The 22660-nt window shown below is 37.2% G+C and overlaps 1 protein-coding gene across 4 annotated transcripts; it reads left to right on the top strand.

The window, feature by feature from the left end:
- Positions 1–9422: 9422 nt before the first annotated feature.
- LOC143848071 (bZIP transcription factor 46-like) lies at positions 9423–21715 on the top strand. Of its 4 annotated transcripts, XM_077356865.1 has the most exons (5): positions 9423–9546; positions 10461–11693; positions 12589–12660; positions 12822–12860; positions 21330–21715. In XM_077356865.1, exons 2-5 carry the CDS (start codon positions 10608–10610, stop codon positions 21486–21488), a joined length of 1356 nt encoding a protein of 451 aa, XP_077212980.1. In that variant the 5' UTR covers positions 9423–9546; positions 10461–10607; the 3' UTR covers positions 21489–21715. The 4 variants fall into 4 exon arrangements, with proteins under 4 accessions (XP_077212980.1, XP_077212982.1, XP_077212983.1 ...); XM_077356867.1 differs by lacking the exons at positions 9423–9546; positions 21330–21715 and adding an exon at positions 19417–19792 and having other exon boundaries at positions 9682–11693; XM_077356868.1 differs by lacking the exons at positions 9423–9546; positions 21330–21715 and adding an exon at positions 19417–19792 and having other exon boundaries at positions 9684–11693; positions 12831–12860.
- Positions 21716–22660: the final 945 nt, after the last annotated feature.

The raw sequence follows: 22660 nt of genomic DNA, 5'->3' as shown, positions 1-22660 counted from the left end.
GTCACTAAGATTTTAGATTTGCAACCATGAAAAGATTTGCAACCATGAAAACAAATTCCATGGAATATTTCATATTATGTACCCGGGTTGGGGGGCGCTTGAGATCACATAAAAGAATCTTGTTTAGAATAGTTTTTAGGGAATGATGTTGCACCCCCTAACGTTATTCGTTTAGTTTTAAAGGGAGAAAAACGTTACAGGGGGTGAATTTATCCTCAAGTAGTGAACCATTCTCACAGAAACCGTTAAGGGGGGGATTTTATCCATTTAGGGGCATATCATTTCCCTAGTTTTTTAATCTCCTTATTTTCAGGCAAAGCACATGGTCTCCTTACCACCCCTCCCCCTCAAATCTCTCTCTCTCTCTCCCTGGCCTTGTTGCCCATCACTTACACTAGGCAAGGATTCCATGATTTTGTTTTTCAAGGTTGCCAGCAATAACATATGTCCTAAACTAAGTTTGGCAACTGTTGCCATTCAAATCTGGACTGATTCCCGAGAGTGGTCCCATGCTAAATTGCCTCTAGAAGCGCGACATGCGAACACAGAAACACGTTGGAAAGTGGGCCCGAGTTGGCCTCCGGGGAATCTGCGATGCCAAATTCAGACGCGACAATAGCAGGACGAGCTGAAATAAGCTCGTAGAGAATGAGATTGTGAGATGTGTGTTGTGTTGTGTACTTCAAAGTCTGATCCCCTTTCATATATTTATGTTGGATTGTGTGGCCATCAGCTCTTGATCGAAGATCCGTGATGGTGATCACCGGAGCGCATAGGATCTTCATTTACTAGAGTCCAAAGCCTTGAAGAAAACTTGCCTTTCTGGAGCTCTTTCCTGATTAGGCTCATTTCTTGGCATATCTTTTCCGAGTTTATCTTGAAGCGGTTCCTGGAATGGCACGGATTATGAAGTTGCTCTTTTGCCCTCTACCGCCTTTAGGTCTTCAAGTGCCACATGACAACTTATTTGCTAGTGAATTTTACACCCAACAACCATGATTTTTCCCATAGAATATTAGCCTTACCCAATGGTGAGTGATGATAAGAGAGGGAGAGACCTGGGAGGGACAGAATGAGGACAGGGTAAGAAAAGGCTTAAAAAAAGGAAAAAAAACTCCAATCAAAATATGATTCATCTTCTTTTGTTTTTTAGCCACTTCTAACAACCTCAAGTCTCTTCTCCTTGCTCCTTTCTCACTCTTTGCTCCAATCAAAATATTCCCTATTAATTGCCTCATAATTTTCTATAAGATCAACAGTCTTGATTTCTCATTTGTTGGTCCATACTAAGACCATGTGGATTACCTCATGATGTTCTATAAGATCAAGAGTCTTGATTTAAATCTCGATGGGTCATTACATTAAAGCAAGGGTAACCGGAACCGAAATTTTAGCTGAAATCCCGAAATTTCGGCGGCCAAAATCCGTTAGAAGCTCTCGAAATGTCGTTTTTTGAGCTGAAATTTGGTAATAGAATAAAAAAATATTATTTTTATCAATAATTCCACCGAAATTTGTAAGATTTAACCTATTTTAGTTTCGGAACGTTTCGGTTTCGGTCTCGGTCCAAAATTACGGATTTCGGGTGAAATTTAAAACCTTGCCTTAAAGACATTAAAAATGGGAATAGCTTAACCATATTAACAGCATGAAAAATGAGATGGAGACCAAGAGTACCACACCTGCAATGAGGAAATGCCATGTGTTGAAAAGTAATTTACTTTTTATGATTTCCCTAAACTTAGGGGATATCTCGAGTCAATCAATTTGTTTTGTCCCCTTTTAGGTCCTACTCTCGGTATCACTAGCATTACTCGATGGAGAATTAAAAACAAAGGATATATGAGGATCAGAACATTACTCTGACTTTGTGGCAATGGACAATGGTTGAATCTATGTGGTGATCCACCAAATCAACAGTCTCAATCGCCATGCACGTGCTACATGTGTATGGTAGACCACTCCACCCACGCCTCACGGGGAGCATAAGCTATTGATAATTGCACTACCATGTTTGGATAATTACACAAAATTGCCTTGTCTTTTCCTTTATTAATTGCCTGCTTGGAGCTTTCGATAATTACACATAAGTCCCTCCATGGCTCCATGCACGAATGATACAAAGAGTCAGGGTATTGAGTGGCTTATGTCACGACAAGATTATCACATTTCGGTCATGGCACGTGTCGTGCCCACACTCATAATTCTAAGATGTGGCGCTTTCTTGAGTGCGGCAACCAACCAACCAAATGGATAAGCACGAAAGTGGTTCCACGTGTTGTCTTGCTATGGAGTTAGACGATCGTACGGTTAGCAAAAGGTTTCGTTTGTGGGTCCCACCGGCGGCATTATTTTTTGTCTTTATATACCGGCATGTGCATAAAAACCGGACACGTGGAAGAACGACCACTTTAATAATCCCTACCTACTCAGAATCTCACCAGATGAAACATTTAAACATGATAAGCTCAAGAGTCAAGACTCATCTGAGAGTTGAGTAACATGGTTGGGCCCACATCTTCAATAGTGGGCTCCACCCTATACATAGGTTTGGGTAGAGATGGTGGGCCCTACCCACTAAAACTCAAGCTGTAAAATGGCAGGACCCGTCCCATGAAAAAATGAGGTGTAAAACGTTGGCTCAATCCCATCAATAGCAGGAGATGTAAAATGGTAGGCTCTCATCCTGAGGATGGGTTTGGGTGGAGATGATGAGGTGTAGAATGGTGGGCCCTACCTATTCTAGGCATGATTACAAAATGTTGGGCCCTACCCATCATAGCAGGAGGTGTAAAATAGTGGGACCACCTGTGCAAGAGTAAAATGGTGCCCCCGGCCCCAACCATGCTGTAAGATAGATAGATGGATAGATATTTGTGTTATTTCAATAGAAAATGACATTTCCACCCTCATTTTCATTGTTTCCACCCTTTCTGTTTGTCCGTTCTTAAAATCACACGCATTCACACCAACTTCGTTCACTTTTCTTGAATGTAAAGTGATTCAGGACAAGCCAAAAAAAGGGTTTAAAATGTTGGAAAAGAGGTAGACATTGTGGCTCAACTAATGAACGGTTTGGATCATCTTATGAAGTGGGCCCACTTTATTTTTTTGAAATGCACACACAATTCAGGGGAAGGAAGAACAAGCTCTAGTAAAATTATTTACTAGCCGTGTGGGCAAACCACTAATTTCGGTGGAGCCACGGACTACTATCCTATTTCTTCATATAAAATGCACTAGACTAACTTTCAGCAAGTCATTAAGCTTAGTCTATGCTTTTCTTATCATGTCTGCCCGGATTAGGAACGAAAAGGACACGTGGAGATTGAAGTCATTCTAGTGTTTGAACTTTCAAATGCCTTATGGCCATCTAATTGTTCATGACAAAGAGAGGTATCTGCCCTATCAAGTCAACAAGATACGTAGTCTAATCACTTTAATGTACCACTGAAGACATACAGCCTTATTCGATTCCTAAAAACAAGGTCTAAGAACCTATCTCTCTCTCTCTCTCTGGATCTTCTTCAAGGCAAAAGGAATAAAGTAAAAGATGCATTGCATATTTGAGAAATGATATTTCCACCCCATTTTCTTTGACTTTTCATGGATTTTAACTTCATTTTCAGAAAAGGACAAACAAAAGGGGGTAGAAATATCATTTTCCTTTCTAATTCCTCCTCCACTATGGAAATAGACACTCTTGGGGTTGTGCTTTTCAATTTTTATGTCTCTTATTTAAGGCCCTCTTCGTTTTGGGTTTTGAGAATCGAATTGTGAGTCCAAAACTGATTTTTGAGCTCAATCTTGTGTTTAAGTTTGAGTCCAATAATCAATTTAGGACTCAAAATCGATTCTAAAAATCTAAAACGTATTTACAACCTTACTTTTAACAGTTGCATTGTCTTGAATATAAAGAGAAAAGTGTAACTTTAAGATCTTATGTGGACAATCATTGCTCTTGAAACATAGAACATGCATGTAGAAAGAGTGGTGCGTGGTGGGTGCCAACATCAAGACATTCTAAGATTTATCTTGTGATTCACGTACTTTCTAAAAGTAGGATAGTGAAGCACTAATCCTTTTTTCACACCTAGTAGGAAGTTGGTTTGGCTTAGATTGCCTTGTGAGCTCATGATCCCATATCATTGCATCATTCCTCTCTTGTACAATAATAAAATCCTCTCCAACCTTCTATTTTCCTCTTTATATAGGTTATCTAACTTTAGTAAAATAAATTGCAAAGGAAGGCAAAGAAACATGATAGGAAGATATCCATATATTTTTTTAGAGATGTTTCATTTAAGCCCTTACTTTTGGTCTCAATTACATCTCAAGGCTTTTAAGCAACACCATGAAGACCTGAAAAAGCATAATCTATTAATAAATGCTCTTTAAAACTCTTTCGAAAATCATTAACAACAAAACATGGGAAAACAAAAGGTTTTTCTTGTATTAGCCTATTGGACTGATGCAAGGAGAGGGAAAGAGGGGTGCAGAGGTATTTATAAGATAAAATTTTGTTTACCGACGTCCTTAAATCTATAATTTAAAAGGGAAACTAGAAATCTACCAAGGAAAATTAAAAAATTAAAAAATTAAAAAGATACTAACAGTGAGGATGGTAAAATCGGACCCTAAAAATTTTTTTTTTTTTTTTTTTTTGCATGTTAAAAAATATTATTGGAGACGGATTTCAAACCCCGTCTCTAAAAAACATAATTTTTGTGTATGAAAATATTTTAAAAAATGCGGGAAAAATATTATTAGCCATGGATGTCAAAATTCATCCCTAATAATATAATTTAAGAGGGGAAATTAAAATCTGCCTGAGAAAACCAAAAAAGTTAACTTTTTTTAAGAATTGTAGCCAATTTTATTAAAAAAACAAGATGGCCTGAATAGAAACATACAAGATACAATACACAAAAGAAGATTTACAATAATAACATGAAAGCAAGGAGGAAGCGAATCATAAAGGGCCAATGCTTCCGTAGAAGCTCCATCTCTCGCAAGCCTATCCGCTACTGAATTTGCCTAGCGGCGCACATGCTGAAATTCTACTAATACAGATTTCAACCAATCAAACATCTCATCGAACAGTCTATGAAATCTCCAAGGCAGTTTCTAAACTCTCTTGAGCCAATGAACAACATTGAAGAAGTCCCCTTCAACCACCACATTTTGAAGCCTATCCTGCTCTACCAGCCTCAATCCTTGATAGACTGCATGCTCCTCCACTTCCGTAGCGTCTGCCACTCCTATGGGACCTGAATAGGCCTAGATAACCTCCCCAAGCTTGTTTCTGAGAACGCCCCTATCCCTACCGGCTCAGGATTGCCCAAGCTAGAGCCATCGAAGTTGAGCTTCAACAAAACCAAGGATCAGGGTGACCAAACTTGTTCAATATTCTACTTAATCTCAACATTGCTACAAAGTAAATTATTAAAGGTGTGGTCAAAAGAAAACCAACAAAAGTTATTAAAAAGATTTAAATAAATTATTAGCGACGGATGTCAAAATCCATCCCTAAAAATATGATTTTTATATATTACAAAATATTATTAGCGAAGGATTTCAAAATAGCTCACCAAACACATATTTTTGTGTCATATTTCAAAAAATCCGTCCCTAATTTTCTATTAATAGAGATAGGACTAGTTTCCGTCTCTAAGTCTTTTATTGTGACAGACTTATGGGGACGTACTATAAATTTGTCACTAAAAAGGGTTTTTCTTGTAGTGTAGAGACACGAAACCAGACATGATTCAATTTGAAATTAACTAGAAAGATGATCTCAGTTCCAAATGGAGATCATATGTGCAAGATCGAGGCATATAAAGAATCAATAGCATAAAAGATGCCTAAAAGGACAATTGTACATAATCCTTCATCGATGACTTTAGAATCGAATCTTACGATGAGGGTATTGAGACTCCTCCCCCTCACCCCACCACATAAGCCTTGCCAAATGTCATTGAGAATAACTTCATTGGATGTAAGGGTGTCAATTTTGGCTCGGGCTCGGAAGCTCGCTCGAGCTCGGCTCGAATCCTTAACGAGCCGAGCAGAGCCGAGCCTGGCCAAGCTCGGCTCGGCTCGGCTCGTTTACACCCCTAATTGGATGATTTCTTAGGGTTCCCCTAAGAAAAGCTAGTTGTTTTTACTTTATCATGTTCTTTTGGAGTGGGACCACACTTTTGCATTGGGTACATGATCAAATCCCTCGATCTGAATAGCAACCATAAGTTCGGCCAAGTTAATTCATTAAAACACATTGATCGGCTATGTTAGGTCATTGATCCGTTGAACCTAATCGTGAAATTAACTCTATCTGGATCTAGTGTGACTTTCAACTCTACATGTGTGTGCAATCAAGGCCATTGCACTAGAGTTAGGGGGTTCAATCCCAGCTTTCCTACCCAAAAAAAAGGCCATTGAACTTGTAAAGCATCATGGCCTCATGGGGCGACACAAGTGGTCATGGTCTCATGTTTAAGACAAATCACTACAAAAATCAATGATTTTGCTTTTGTTAGTGGAATCCTAAAAGAGGCTCTGTATATCTGATTATGTATGTGTTGGAATTTATTACTCTAAATCTCATTATTGACGAACATTTTTGCTAAATATTGTGTTTTTAAAAAAATATAGAACTGACATACATCTTCACTTCCGTTACTTCTAAGGTAAGTGGTGCACATTCACAAGTAAAAGCATATTCCTTAAGTTTCAACAAGTGACCTATATTTGTTTGAAGAAAAATTATTTTTTAACTCTACTTCATCTTAGGCCATGGTTGGTCACCATGAAAAATATTCCATGGTATTTATGGGGCCCGTTGTGATAGATGTGTCAGAGATGGAGAGACTTGAGTTCGGGTCGAGTTCAGATTGAGGGTTCGGGCAACCCGACTAGAGTGAAACCCGTCATTTTTTTAGTTTTAATTTAGTTGGTACATGTAAAACTTAAAAAATCGGGCTGGGTTGGGTTCAGGTTGGCCTCAACCCGACCCAATTGCACCCATAGCTTGCACAGTTGGACCTGCGAATATTTCATGTTGTGATGAATTATTATTATAAATCAAAATTACCATGTTAATTACTACCAAAATTTTGTTTTCTTGTTTTGTTTTAAAACACTGCAAAGGAGTTGATGCAACATGCATGGTGGTGATTAAGAAATTGCAGTTTATGAATATTTAATGCAGCAAGTAGCCCTCAAAAAGCTATGTCTAACAAGGAAATGGAGGCAATATAACTCAATGTATTCATAGGAGAAATTATGAGTACTGTTTGGTAAACATTCTCTATCGCACCTTGATATAGAGGAATGTTTCACTATGGCACAATTGCCCACTACAGTGCAATGGCTCCCACCTCTGATTGATCTGAACTTTCCATGTGATAGGCCTTGAGTTGGATCTCCTATGTATTTTTAGTCATTAAATGTGAACCGTTGGCTATGTCGAGGTTTTGACAATCCAAGGGGAAATGATATATTCACCCCCTTTTCTTCTCTGGGCCAGCATCCTCTTGTGCATTGATTTACACTACAACTGGGTGACCCAAGGATAAAAAAGGGGAGAATATATGATTTCTCCACTACAAGTTTAACAATAAAAAAATACACATTATTCGATTGTATAATCTAGAATGATTGATTTGGTTTTTGGGACGTAAAGGATCCAAAGCCACGCCTATCAAATGGACGGTTCTGATCAACCAAATGTGGGACCTAGTACGACCTTAGTCGCTGCAAATACAATGAGTTCCCACCCTACTAATTACTTCTGGGAGTTGGCAGAAATTCACTTTCATTATCCATGGTAAAAGGCAATTTTTGGATCTGAAAAGGTGGTGCAAAATGGATAACTAATATGCATCAATCGCCAGATACAGAGAGTGACCTTCATCAGTACTTCTGAGTGTACTATTGTATGATTGAGAATTTCAAATATAAAAAAAAGTAAGGGAGATGATATTTTCACCCCAATGCAGCACGCATTCGCCCCCCTTATAATGTGAAAAAGTAGGCAACTTTAACGCTTTTTAACGTCAAATAACGTCAACAGGGGGGGCGAATGATGAGGTGATTCTCTGACCATGAACAGAATAACTGGAGTGTTTTGGGGGCATGTACGTGAAATCAAGAGCATGGACAAAATCATAAGGTGATTCTCATGATTTTTCTCATCTCGAATGAATATCTCATTGGTAAAATAAAGGACTGCAAAAATTTACTGATTAGCTTTTCTTGGTAAAACCTTAGCATCTGTTCTGTTGCACCACTTAAGCCGGAAGGGAAATGGAAAACTGCTTAAAATCTTTGGAAATGACCAAATAAAGCTCTAGTGCTTTGTTTGGTTGCTTGTAGATGGCTGTGAGAATAGGAGAAAACTAAGTCAAAGAGAATTAGACAAGAATGGAAGAGAATGGAAGTTGGGGAGAATATTAGGAGGGAGATTTGCGAGTAGTGTTTGGTTATGCGAGAAAATTAGCGGAAGATGTAAGGTGTTATTATCAAAATATAGGAGGAAGATAGAGAAGAGTAAGAGAGAGAGAATAAGATAAGAATTTCTTCTAATTCCCTCAACAAATTTCTCCATTTTGGTGAAAAAATGGGAGAAGATTATTGGGGGGGCATTTCCGCTACCTAGGCGCCACCTAGGATAAAAACCAATAATGATGTCTATAAGTTGTCTAGTGGCCAAATTTGTAAATGACAACCAAACATGCTTTGGGGAGATCTTTGGAAGATCTCATGCATTTGAAACTCCTACAATCCCCCCAAAACAAGCAACCAAACAGAGCATAGGAGGTTCAAATAAAGCTCGATGCATATAGCCCAGTATTTTTTAAAAAATATTGCACGGCCCACTCCATAGGATGATCCAAACCGTCCATTTATGGGGCACAACGTAACGTAAATAGTTTATGCCCCAAAAATCATTTCCATAGGATAATCCCAACCCTCCGATCTGTATAAATTTTCATAGTATTCATTTCCTGTATATATTGTAGTGCTGGGATCAGCCTATGTAAATGATTTTCTTGGCACAACCCACTTACTTTGTGGCCCATCAAAAGGACGGTTTGGATCATCCTATGGAGTGGGCCGTACAGTACCTACTGAAAAAATGATGCAATATACGGCCCCACACCATGTAAAATCTCCTTTTTTAGCCTTCTCCAACATATGCGAAGACGAGATCGCCAATTAAGGTAGTCCACGGGGTTTCAAAAACAAACAAACAAAAATTGACCACCTCCATCTGAAGCAGTCATCGTGCACCAGATGGACGGCTAAGATCATACCATTTCGCACAATCTAATTGGCTAGAAGTCATATCAAGTTTTGACCCCCTCTATTATTGGAACACGTATCGGAAGCCCATTGGTAAGTTAATCCCTTTTTACTTATTTTAATCGGAGCTCCGTTCTAATAAATGCTCCCCTTCCGTGATTGCCAAAGCCCCAAAACTCGACACATGTCACCTCCTCCCTCGCGCAAAAATTGGGAGAGAAAAAAGAAAAAAAAAGACAGGTCTGTTCTTCTTCTTTGTCTTTTTCCGTTCCTGTAATGAAAAAACAGAGAAAAAAAAAATACTGTTTTTTAAAATGTAATGAAACGTTTTTCTCTTTTTAGTTTTGTTAACTTCTTTCTTGTTTTGGTATTTGATCTGTTCGATTTCATAATTTTCAATTATGTTTAGTGAGATTTCGCTTGATCTGGCTTAAGTTCTCGTTTTTTTAGTTTCTACTAGTTTGAGAAATTTGAAAATAGCTGTTCAATTCGGTAGAAAAAATGCGTTAGGGTTAGGGTTTAGTTTTTTGTTGTTTTGGTATTTGATCTGTTGGATTTCATTTCTGTTGTGTGAGATTTCACTTGATTCTGGCTTAAGTTCTCGTTTTTTATTTCTTACTAGTTTGGGAAATTTTGGAAGTAGCTGCTGAATTCAGTAGAAAAAATGCGTTAGGGTTAGGGTTTAGTTCTTTTATTTTTTGGTATTCGATCTGTTGGATTTCATTTCCGTTGTGTGAGATTTCACTTGATTCTGGCTTAAGTTCTCGTTTTTTTTTATTTCCACTAGTTTGGGAAATTTGGAAATAGCTGCTGAATTCAGTAGAAAATTTGAGTAAGGTTAGGTTTAGGGTTTATTTCTTTTAATTTTGTTTACTTAAATTATTGTATTGATCTTTCGAGCTCAAGAACTTTAATTCCTCCTTAAAAATGATGGCAATAATCCGGAAGTCTCGTTTTGTTGCTTTTTTTTTTTTTTTTTCTGGTTTCTAGGGTTAGGAATTTGATTTGATTTAGGGTTTAGTTCTTTTATTTTTGTTTACTTAAATTATTGTTTTGATCTTTTGAGCTCTAGAATTTTTATTCCTCCTTGAAGATGATGGTAATAATCAGAAGTTTGGTTTCATTGATTTGCTGTTTTTCTGTCTGGTTTCTAGAGTTGGGAATTTGATCTGATTTGGCCATAGATTATTCAGAACTACGGTGTGAGTAGAAGAAAAAGGGAGTGGCGATTCAGTTCGATTCTATTATAGATACTTATATGGTAGAATTTGGGTTATTTAGGTAGTTTCGGTTTTGGAGAAATGGGATCTCACATGAACTTTAGGAACTTTGATGGGAGCGAAGGGAGGCCGATGGGAAATAATCCTCCTTTGGCCCGACAGTCTTCCATCTACGCTTTGACCTTCGATGAATTACAAAACTCCATGGGAGGTCCTCTGAAGGACTTTGGGTCGATGAACATGGATGAGTTTCTTAAGAACATTTGGACTGCTGAAGAGACCCAAGCTATGCAACCAGCGTTTGGAGCAAACGAAGTGGGGTTTGTTGGTGGAAATCTGCAGAGGCAAGGTTCATTAACTTTGCCGAGGACGCTTAGTACTAAGACGGTTGATGAGGTTTGGAGAGACTTGTTCAGAGAGAATGGAGGGAGAGATGGGAATATCAATAGCAATGTGGGGTCGAATTTTCCGCAAAGGCAGCCAACTTTGGGAGAGATGACTTTGGAGGAGTTCTTGGTAAGAGCAGGGGTGGTCAGGGAAGATGCCCAACCGCCCGTAAGAACAACAAACAATAGTGGATTCTATGGTGAATTATCCTATGCCAATAACCACGCTGGTCTAGCTCTTGGGTATACACCGCCTGGTCGGACTAATGGAGTCATTGCGAATGGGATGATAGAGAATACTAATAATCACCAGTTTCCTAATCAATCTCCTAACCTAGCAATGAATTTAAATGTGTTGAGATCTTCTCAGCAGCAACAGCAGCTCTTTCCCAAGCAAGCTACAGTGGGTTACGCGTCATCAATGCAGTTAGGGAATGGTATTATTGAGACGGGGAATCCGGGTATGAGGAATGGAAATGTGGGCATTTCAGATCCGTTGATGAACAATGGTTTTATGCAGGGTGGAGTGGGGATGGGCATGGTTGGTTTGGGTACAGGAGTCACAGTTGCAACAGGGTCTCCCGCTAACCAGCTTTCTTCGGATGGGCTTGGTAAGAGTAATGGGGATACTTCGTCCTTGTCTCCGGTTCCTTATGTGTTTAGTGGAGGTCTCAGGGGAAGGAAATGCAGCGGAGGTGTGGTGGAGAAGGTTGTTGAGAGGAGGCAGAGGCGAATGATAAAGAATAGGGAATCTGCTGCGAGGTCACGAGCTCGTAAGCAGGTAATTTCTTAACATGGTTGTTGTAAAAGTATTTCAATGTCTTTTTTGCTCATTAGCTTTTTGTGATGCGCTTTGTTTGGTGAAATCTTAAGCTATGCATGGCTTCTCCATCCTAGATGTATCTTGCACATATTGCTTAGAATGGTGGCAGGCATAGATAGAGTACAGGCACAGGAAGATTGTAGTATTATGGGCTGCATAAGGGTAGTGTTATATGGATATACTTGGACTTGGATTAAAAAAAATTGTTTTTAGAATTGTTTCTGCATCATAATCACTTTAGGTTTTCAAATGTCAAAGACTTTTCTTGTCATGATTCAGATATGGGATTTATGTTTTCCTTTTCTAATTTTCTTCAAAATAGTAGGTAGATACTTAGGAAAAGGGTAGAAAGTAATTAACTAAAGCACATACAAAGAAGGGACTGAAATATGAATGTTTCTCGGTGAGGAAAGAAAGGAAGGAAGGAGTAAAACCTTCAAACGGGTCATTCTGGGCCTATTCGTTACTTAGATGAAGGAACCTCATGCTATCACTATGTTTTGATGTTCTGCATCTGGAAACTTTCGCTTTAAATATGTTTATTTAAGCAACAACATATGTAGATGATATAACAAGAGGTGGAAGAAGATGAGATGCTGAATAGACATCCATACTACAATATAGGTAATTGAGTTTTATGTTATGCCATTGCTTACATTTGATAGAAGAATTAAAATCTGAAGCTAATATTACCGTCATATCACAGAGAGGGGATAATCTATGTGATTGTCAGCCTTATTGAATAAATTCATGCTATGTAGAGCAAAGGAGACATTTGATATTATTAGCTTTCCTCTTTTGATTATGTAAGTTTATATCTTCTACGTTTTTCTTTCGTTTGTGTTTCTATCAGGCTTATACCATGGAGCTGGAAGCTGAAGTAGCAAGACTTAAAGAAGAGAATGAAGAATTGCGGAAGAAACAGGTAGCTATCATTGGATCCTTGCCCTTTTTGGAAAAAAACATAACAACAACATAAATTTAGCTGTCCCGTCATTGTAATATTTTCATTGGTCAGTGGCTATTATCATGCATATACTAGTAAGTTTTTTTTTCAGTTGGAAATCCTCCTTGACCACAGTTTAGTTGTTGCAGGCGGAAATTATGGAAATGCAGAAAAATCAGGTATTCACTTTTCTTGTCTCCGTATTTTCCTTTACTTTTCTCTTAACTTAAAATAATGAATCCTGCAATTACCTTTCAAAAAAATAAATAAATAAATCCCTCAATTTACATTAAAAAAACTTTGAAGCTTACGGTCACCTAAAGCCTTCCTAGCTGAAGGACTTTTGCTATCATATAATTTTCTGTAGTCATGTCTTCTTAATCTCCCAACTAAACTGAATGTTTCAGTGCCACTCAATCATGGCTTTTCTCCATAGTTTATGGCTACAAATAGGTCTCTGCTCAAAACCTTTGTGGAAAATGTCTTCACAGTTGATGAGGGGATCTTGCTCTCATATAATTATTCATACTCTGTTTTCCTAATTTTTCTACTAAATTCAGTTCTCGAATGTTTAGCAATCATGAAATTGTTTCAGTGCCACTCAATCATGGCTTTTCTCCTGATCTTTCAGACTTGGTCTATAAGACATTACTAGTTTCATTTGCATTCTTCCCTATAGAAATGAAAATCACCCTGATTAATTTTTTCTTACATGAAAAATTAAACTAAGGGATGTGATTATGGACACAAGCTTATAGCTTAACAGCTGGAGTCAAGAGTTAAGACATTGCCCCTCCCATTAACATGGTCTGAACATTCAACTGGTAGCATAGTTTGGATCCCAAGACTGGTGATGACACCGCATTATCAAGTAGTATGTACAGTGTTTCTGGCCCCCCCTTATTTTTAATGGCAATATGTAGTAACATATTGTGGTTACTTGCATGCTATCTTTTATATTAATGTTGTTATTTCCATGTGTTGGACTGCCTACAAATGCCGAAGAAAATCAATCTAACAATGGAGAAAAACCTATTCTAGCAAATAAACAGAGAGGAACAAGTATTGATGATTGGAATCAACACCAAATTTTTACACAAATACAGAAGTGATTCACAATCTCTACAGAAATCCGCTACAAAACAGTTTATATATACCTCCAATCTCATTTCAAACACACACACACACACACACACAGAGAGAGAGAGAGAGAGAGAGAGAGAGAGAGAGAGAGAGAGAGAGAGAGAGACCTCCAATCTCCAATCTCTGCTCTAGACTTAATTTTCTAATTAAAACCAAATTTCTAGTATGAATACCATTCTAGAATGCTCTAATATTACTAAAGTTATTACTGGTGTATTATACACAGCCCAGAAACACAAACAAAATTGCAGATCTTCTAGAAACATTCCATTTTCCAAATTTGATTTTTTCTCTTTTACCGTCTCTCTGTTCTTACCAGTCCAAACACCCACATCTTTACTTGCTTGAAAATTTCCAATTTGTAAACAAACTCAGCTTCTTTTATTTTTGGTCCTAGGGAATTATTAACTATTGAGTTTTTAAAGATTCCATTGAAATATCTTTGAAAAACCTTGAAAATTGATGCAAATTCTCATCAATAAAAACAATGTGGTTTAGAGAATTTTGGGTGGAATGGATCCCTGTGACATTATGCTGATGTCAGCATAATGTCATCATGCATTCGGTGTCTCGATCATGAGCACAATGTTGAGATCCTTTTCTGTGTATGATTTGTAGGCACGGACACTGAGTATTGGACACGGCAAACTCCCAAAATTTAGAAACAGGGACACAACTAAAATAGAAAGTACATTTAATTATAATTTGTGGACACATATTTGTGTGCCGAGTTTCGACACAGATACGAGGTATCTGACATGACAAACCCTAAAAATCTAGTAATAGTGGCGCACACTCATACACGTTCATACATATAAAGACACTTCTAGCAGTACATTTAAAAGTGCCAAAAGGAGCGTCAACACATGTAGACACGGGTGTTGTGTCGTGGGTGTCCTGCCGGACACGACACGACATGTGTGTGAGCAATTAATTCAAAGTGTCTGCTAAATCATAGTTTTCTGCTCTTTTAATTCTGCTCCCGGCATTCCCCAGTTTTTCTTATTATTTCGAACAGCTTTGGGATTTTGCTTTGCATCCATTCCCCCTGGCTAGAAAGAACTGGGTTCTAATTCGTTTATCCCTTTGTTGATTGCCGATATATTTGAGCTTTTGTTGTTCGTTCACTGATCTCTTGTAGTTCACTGGTGGAAATCCACGTACTACATGTCTTTGCATCGCATATATCTTCAACCTCTTTAAGTGGATGCTTCTGAAGTGGATCAGTCCAGCCTTTTAAGTCATCCTCTTCATCCATATCATCATCATTTACCAGACAATCACAGCCAAATTGCAAATTGGATTGATTTTGGGATCTGGTGGGAACTCAAACCAATATGCTTTGTGCCCCACCTTTTGGAGAATTTTGCAAGAACTGATCTTTTCCACTTTGAATTTCATGGTATATAGAATTCTCTTCTTAAGAAAACCATAACCCATCACCTTCATCTTACTCTCTTTCTCATTGACGCAAATTAGCCGGTCAATTGTACTGTTCGCTTCTTGCTTCACTGGCTTGGCAGAGACTTCTTTATGCATCTGATATAAATTGTTTGTGTGCGCTTCAACGTCTTCACTTTATTGTACGTTGATAGGCAATGGAACTAAGTCGAGAAAAGAAAATGATTATGCATGGAGTTATGAAGTTAAGTTTTTGGATATATAAATGGGAAATATTGTCTTTTATGCATGGGGTTATGTTCTATGATTTGTATATATTCATTGGATCTCATTTTCAAAATAATTGTTTGAGTTTGAATTTCATATTGGTTCTGTGAGTTTGAGTTAATGTCTATATCAATTAGGTGGCATATTGGACTAGGTCGTACAAGCAAGTAGAGAATGGATGAGTAAGGAAGGACTTTTATAGGATTGTTAGACAAAATAGATTCCCTTCACAATTGCGTCTTGTAAATCCATAAACACTACACAAAAATTATTCAGTAAAAAGATTGGACCACCGCTTGACATCATTCATTTTGATATTTGTGGTCCCATGAATATAAAGAGAAAAATGGATTGCATCTTTTCATTACCATGAGAATTGATTTCCTGAGGTTAGGGCACGTGTACCTTAGCACCCATAACCATGAAGCATTTGTAAGCTTTTGAAAATTATAAGCTCAGAGCCAACTAATCAAGTAGAAAGGATAATTAAGATTTTGAAATCAAATCAGGACTTGCAAACTTATTCAACAACTTGTGTGAGGATACTGGGATTAGTCATTATTTGACTATGCCGTACACTGTGTAGCAAAATTACATGGTGGAAATTCTTAGTAGGACTTTTGTTGACATGGTACTTTCAATGATGATTCATGCAAATTTACCTAGAACATTTTAGGGAGGTGTGGTACTCATTGTGGTGACATTCTAAACAGGCAAACTTTGAATTATTGTGCTAGCGACAGCTCATAGATCTTGGACTGATCAAAAGCCCAATTTAAGCTACATGATACCATTGATTAATATGGCCCGAGCTTTAATCCCATATCAAAATAGTAGAAAGTTCAAGTAAACGAGCAGGGGGTGCATTTTCCTTAGATATCCTCACCAGTCTTCAATGATGCATTTTTTTTGTGATCTGAATGGAATTGAGGTTGACTCATGCAATGTTACATTTCATATAAGATCAGTTATCCAGCAGGAATAAGCCCAAGATGGCAACAAATTGCATGTGATTCCATCTAATCAACTTCTAGTTTATGCATTTGCTTGGTGATCTTTGGTGAATGACTATGAAGTAGGGGGCATTGTTAGATTTAGTGTTTAAAAACTTGTCAGGCTAGAACTTGCCCAGTGTAAAATCCAGTCGAGTTGGACAAGTGAAAGGAGTTCTTGATTGACTTGGTAGGGCCTACTGAAGTAAGGTAATGATTGTCTCTGGGGATTTTCAACAGTGGGTTGATTCAGTTCTGATGCAAAAAATGGAACCATGGCTGCTGCTAATGTAGAAATTGGTGTGCTGGCCATCACTCAAATCCTTTATGTACATTTATAGTCACCTACACAAAGGATTTGACTTTTTTTTTGAATGGACAAAGGATTTGACCTTTTCAGAACTATAAATTTGAATTTGACCATAGGTTTAGATATCTTTTTACTGCTAAAGCCTATAGAATTGAAATTCTTATAATTATGATACATTGCATCATAATCACCTTAGATTCTTTCATCAATGTTAGGTGATATGGGTCTCAATTTTAGAAATTTTCTGATTCTAGACATTAATTTATCACAAATTTGATTGTATTTAGATTTTGTAAAGGTTTTAGAATGAAGCTAATCTTAATCAACTTCTGATTCATAAGGATACAATTTATACAACTGGCAAGAAGGATACCCTATAAAAGGTCCTAGTTAAATTTTGTAAAAGTAACTCATGTGGTAATAGTGTCATCAATATCTTGTGCAAGTCAAAGTCTTTTCTTGAAATCTATGTTATCCGGATACACGTACGAGTATCCTACACAATTAGGGATTGGGTATAGGGATTCCTTGAACTCCAAAGTCTTCCGAGAACAAAATGGTATCCTTTTGATCCTTGAAACCTAAATTAGGGTATGGATCAGCAGTACCTTAGCATATGTGATGCAGGACAATACCTAGAATAGGGAAAATCCTGCACTCCAAATGGGATAATGGGATTAGGAAACTTTTAGGCTTACTTAGGAAACAAAATCACATAGAAATTAACTAAGTATGGGCTGATTTGACTCTCTAATTTCTACGGGCAGCACTAAGACTTATACAGGCAGTAATAAGTTAGAGAGATCACAACTCATATGAAATAGATAAATCTATGCAAATGAAATCAACAAGTAATAGGTCCTAGAGATAGCAGATAATAGCAAAATTAACTCAAAACTATAGTCTATTATGCAAGATCAATTAAAATAACAAAGGACAATGTAACCCAATGAATTAAACCTCTATAGATATTAAACTAGTATCATTCAATGATTCACGGCAAAGAGGGAATTTCAGCAGTTTCAAAATATTAGAAAAAAAAAAAGTTCAGATTAACAGCCAAAATAGTTTGATGATGTTATGCAAAAGCTGGAATCAATGAGCTATTAATTAGAGATTTGGGAGAGTTTAAAGCAATGGATCTTCAGTATTTGGCTGAAAATTTGATTCCAACTAGGATTCTTCAAGTTTCCAGTTGAGATCTTACGAACAAAGAAATTAATTTGAATCTAGGGTTTCTAATTTGTTGGACAAAGAAGGCACACGCAGTTTGGGTTTTGATCTTACCTGTGATGCAACAGATCTGAGAGATGAGAAGAGAAGAAGTAGAGGAGGGGAGAAAGATCGGCTCCAAGCCACCTGCAAAGCGAGAGAAGAGTTCCACGGCAATATGCAATATGCGATAATTGTATTCCCTTAAGAAAAGTAGCGTCAAAGATTACATATAGAGAGTTCACGCGTTAACGTTCCCCAATTCTAAGTGGGGCCCACACAGCTTTAGATAATTACTTAATCACTAAGTAATTTGTTTCCTATTCTATTACAACTCTAACATAATCAATTACCATCTAATAATAGTAATAAAATAACGTGCAACTAATGAAATAAAGCAATAATAAAAAAACGTCCCACTAACGTGGCCCACTCATGGAAATAGCTAGCATATACACCATATGCCATGGTCCACGCTAATATCAAGATCATCTCCATCATCATCAACGAACATGATCATCTCCATCATCAAAAGTACGGATCGCGGATATCCTTTGGCTTTTTCGACGCCTGTAGACCTTGAATCCCTCCCATGGTCGATGTCCCTATCAATATGATTTGCTTTTGTCAATATAGGTGAGGATATTATAATATTTTCCCAATATAGGTGGGTATCTAATCAAGTGTCATCTACTTTTTGAAAAAAAAGAAAATATAATATGATACTATAATCTGTATCCTAGTCGTGTCCCTTACGTTGTTCTGGATGATCCGGGTATATCATAGCTTGAAATCCTTTGGTCATGATATTCACACTTTTTATCTTTTTTTTTTTATATATATGCACTTTTTATCTTTTGATAGAACATGAAGGGACTTGCACCTCTTTCATTGGTTAATTCCATTTCAAGAATTAGATTATGATCAAGTTCAGGCTGTGCTATTCTTTTATGGTTCTGTATTTTTTGATAACATTAGAAAACCAACAAATAAAATGCATCTCATTCATATATCAGTTTAGTATTAATGAAGTTTTCGTTATTTATTCTAAATTATTAAGATAAATAATTGTGTTACTACTGTTATTTGATAAATGTTCATTAGTTTGATGTCTCATCTTAGGTGTTTTGTTCTTGGACATTAATTTATAAATTGAATAGTACATGTGAAATCAAGATGCAAACAATTATGTATAGAAAACTTAGGTAACTAACCGATACTCCAAAAGCTCTAGAGCTGATGGAACGCGTTAGGCTAAGCCCTTTAAACATGTCCCATACCAGGCTGGGTCCCACCCAAACCCATACTAGGCGGGCCCCCACTCAGGACCGTAGCATTCCACCACGCTTCTGCATCTGCCATCCTAGGTGTCCCACTCTCTTACGTCTTTCACTCTGACCTTTTTTCCAGGTAGCCCTTTCCATAGGTTGCCTCCTCCGCGGCGACCCACTTTGTGGCAGCTTCACTCTGGCTTTTTACCAGGTAGTCCTTTCCATAGGTCACCCCTTCCGTGACTAGAAGGGATGTGGTGGCTGCTCTGATACCAAATGTTAGGTACCTAACCGATATGCCGAAAGCTCCAGAGCTGATGGAATGCATTAGGCTAAGAACTTTAAACCTTTCCCATACTAGGCTGAGTCCTAACTAGTCCCATACGGCGGGCCCCCACTCAGGATTGTAACATTTGGTGCATTACATTGGTTTTTATAGCTTATTTATGTCAATAGCCAAAAAATGTTCATGTCCTTCACTATTTTTTATTTTCAAAAATTTCTGTTTTTTGTTCCTTAAATTGCTATTTTGTGTGTTCTGAATCTCATTCAATACTTTTAGAAATTGTCATATCCATTATGCACCGTTGAATGGATCTGTATTCATATTTTGCCCATTACACATATTTTGCCCAATACAATCCACATTTCCAATCTTTTTTCATTGGGAGAAGGATCACTTTACCATAGCTACATGTAATTTCTATTTTTATTTCTGATTGAGAAGGATTAACTAGACATAGTTTCCATTTTTGGTTGCATTATAGAAGATATCATTGGGCAGGGTTCCAATATTTATTTTCTTTTACTTTCACCAAGTTGTGGTTTTTAAACTATTGCATAAAACATAGAATAAAACATGGAAAACTCATACCCAATAAGTACATGGAGTAGTGGTTCTTAAACTATTACCTAAACAGAGAAAACTCGATCCCAATTCCTCCCTATTAATTAAGCAATATTAATCTGGACTACACAGTCAATGCCATTGTTTTTTCTTTCACCTTACTACTTGGTTATGAATTTCGTTTTGTTTGCCGTATCGTTTTGGCCAGTCGAATGGACCATTTCGGTGTTTTGGAAAAGTCGCTACGATGGTTGGAAATTTTTTTCTCATAGTTAATAGTATGAAAAAAATCCAAAAATAAATAAATAATAATTGCTAAAAATTGAACAACATGGTCATCCTCTACGACCCAATCCATCATTACATCAAGGCTGTAAAGATTCAGCATTTACTTAAAGAAAAATCACTATTGGTTGTAATGCCTCTGTTGACCGGTGCCTAACTAGATGAAAAAAAAATTAGAGACCAAATTATGAGACCTTTTTACCAGACTTTTGGCATTTAATAATGTTTGGACATGATAGATTTTATGAAAATTTAAAATTGGAAAATATCTCATTGTTTGGAAGTTAAGATTTTGACCCGGCCTGAAATGACCGAAGAAGGTCGAATTTTGTAACATAATTGGAAAGTTGACTTTTTATCCTTTTAGAATTGAGTCTTGAAACTATTTTTAATAATCCAAATGGGTGTATTCCCTCATTTGTATGTAAATCTTAAGTAAATGGACTTTACATGTAAATTCTATTAGGAGGGAAGAAGAAGAGCAGGGAAAAATAAACACCAAAATAGGATGTTTCGGCTGAAACTGCTGAAATGGGAAGAAACACCCTGTTTCAGCTGAAGTGGACTGAAACCGGATGAAATTCCTAGCAGAACAGGATTTGGGTGTGTTTTGTTCCTGTATCCTGGACGAATAGGCCGAAACGAAACAAAATTCATAACTTAGCCTTACTACGGAATAATACGCCGAAAACGAGTCCTCTGGAACAAAAGGAAGTGCTAAAGCTAAAAAAAGTCGGTGTGCCATATGAATAATTAACATGAATATATTGCCTCAGTAATCTTTGCACTTTCATCATAGACTCCAAAATTCTGCATTTCATCCCAATAATCTTTGCATCAATGCTGCAAATCAAGTTCCTTGGTTAATTTGGGCACCTAATCCTTTTACTGACCGAAGGTTTTCAATTGGGTGCTAACAGGTTTTGGAGATGATTAATCAGCAAAATGGGCCTAAGAAGTACGTTTTGGAGATGATTAATCAGCAAAATGGGCCTAAGAAGCAGGTTTTAGAGATGATTAATCAGCAACAAGGGCCTAAGAAGAGATGCTTGAGAAGAACGCAGTCAGGGCCTTGGTAAAAGATTTAGATGGTGAGAGCTCACTTGATAAGCCTATTCTACTGTGTACATATATGAGGAGAAAACAGAGTGATGCTGCAAATTAAGGACTGGGGAGTGTTAAATGTTGTCTTGTAGATTAAGTTACCCATTCTTTAATCTCTATTTGTTTTCTATTTTGATGTCCTCTTGTGTTTACATCAAGAATAGGAAAACCAAAATGAAGTTCAGTAGGACTGCTTTCAGAACTGATATCATCCATAGCCAAAACAACTGCAATCTGAGTAGAGGATATAACTAAGGAACATCATTTCTCTCAAGCAGTGTGGTGTAACAAACTGAAACATGAAGTCGACAGGTTGTAGAAAAACCCAGACCAGGCTCAAATTAGGAAGAGAAATGATATCTGCACTGCCTTCTTTAGGTAATGGCATTCCTCACTTGTCTCCACTTTCTTTGGTTTCAAACATTGCAACAAGTCAACAACAAATAGCAGTGTCTTTTTAGTATTTTTTAAAAGGTAATTATAAATATTACAGCAGTACAGAAATGGGACATACCAGAGCATGAATGTGATCAAATCTTAGGGACGACCCTAAGAGCTTCATAGCCATGGACCCACATACAAGCCTATCTCAAACCAAAGTTAAGACGGAGCCTAGAGCCAAACCAATGTGTAAGCCCAAAACTAGGACCATTGCAGAAGGACCCGGCTTACCAATGGAACTCCCATCAAATTTAAGTTCTATACAACCTTGAGATGTGGGCTGCCATTTGGGTTTGACAACCGATTTACCAATCTCATATACAACGTTTCTCCAAATTCTATGGATTACTTGTGATGTATGAGGACATCGTTTTACTAATTTTTTGCCAAATGGATAACTTATCTTAGTATTTATTATTATTCTACCAAAATTCCTAAACTTGTCGACGGCCCTGTTTGGATTGCAGGAATTTTCTGGTGAAGTTCGGAAAGGAAACAAATTTCTCAAAGTTCTACTTTTTTCACACACCGAAGAACCATTCAATTTTTACAGAGGGAGCTTAAATTTATGAAAATATCCCTCTAAATTAACCATAATCATATCTTTTCATGGTAAAGCGCAAAAGTAAAATAATTTTCCCAAGAAAAAAATGTCAGTAATGTTTTTTTATTTATTTTTGTAATCCAAATAGGCCCTTAAAGATGT

This window comes from Tasmannia lanceolata, unplaced genomic scaffold (assembly GCF_043159265.1).
Source record: "Tasmannia lanceolata isolate RefF3 unplaced genomic scaffold, GAP_Taslan_0.1 ptg000016l, whole genome shotgun sequence".
NCBI classification, from domain to species: Eukaryota; Viridiplantae; Streptophyta; class Magnoliopsida; order Canellales; family Winteraceae; genus Tasmannia; species Tasmannia lanceolata.
This window is presented reverse-complemented; position numbering and strand designations above follow the sequence as displayed.

What these genes read in the sequence shown, in the direction of transcription:
- LOC143848071 (XM_077356865.1), top strand. Translation starts at nt 10,608, where the DNA reads ATGGGATCTCACATGAACTTTAGGAACTTTGATGGGAGCGAAGGGAGG. An exon ending in GGTCACGAGCTCGTAAGCAG is followed by an intron (nt 11,694 to 12,588) that starts GTAATTTCTTAA and finishes TGTTTCTATCAG; the next exon opens with GCTTATACCATGGAGCTGGA. An exon ending in TGGAAATGCAGAAAAATCAG is followed by an intron (nt 12,861 to 21,329) that starts GTATTCACTTTT and finishes GGGTGCTAACAG; the next exon opens with GTTTTGGAGATGATTAATCA.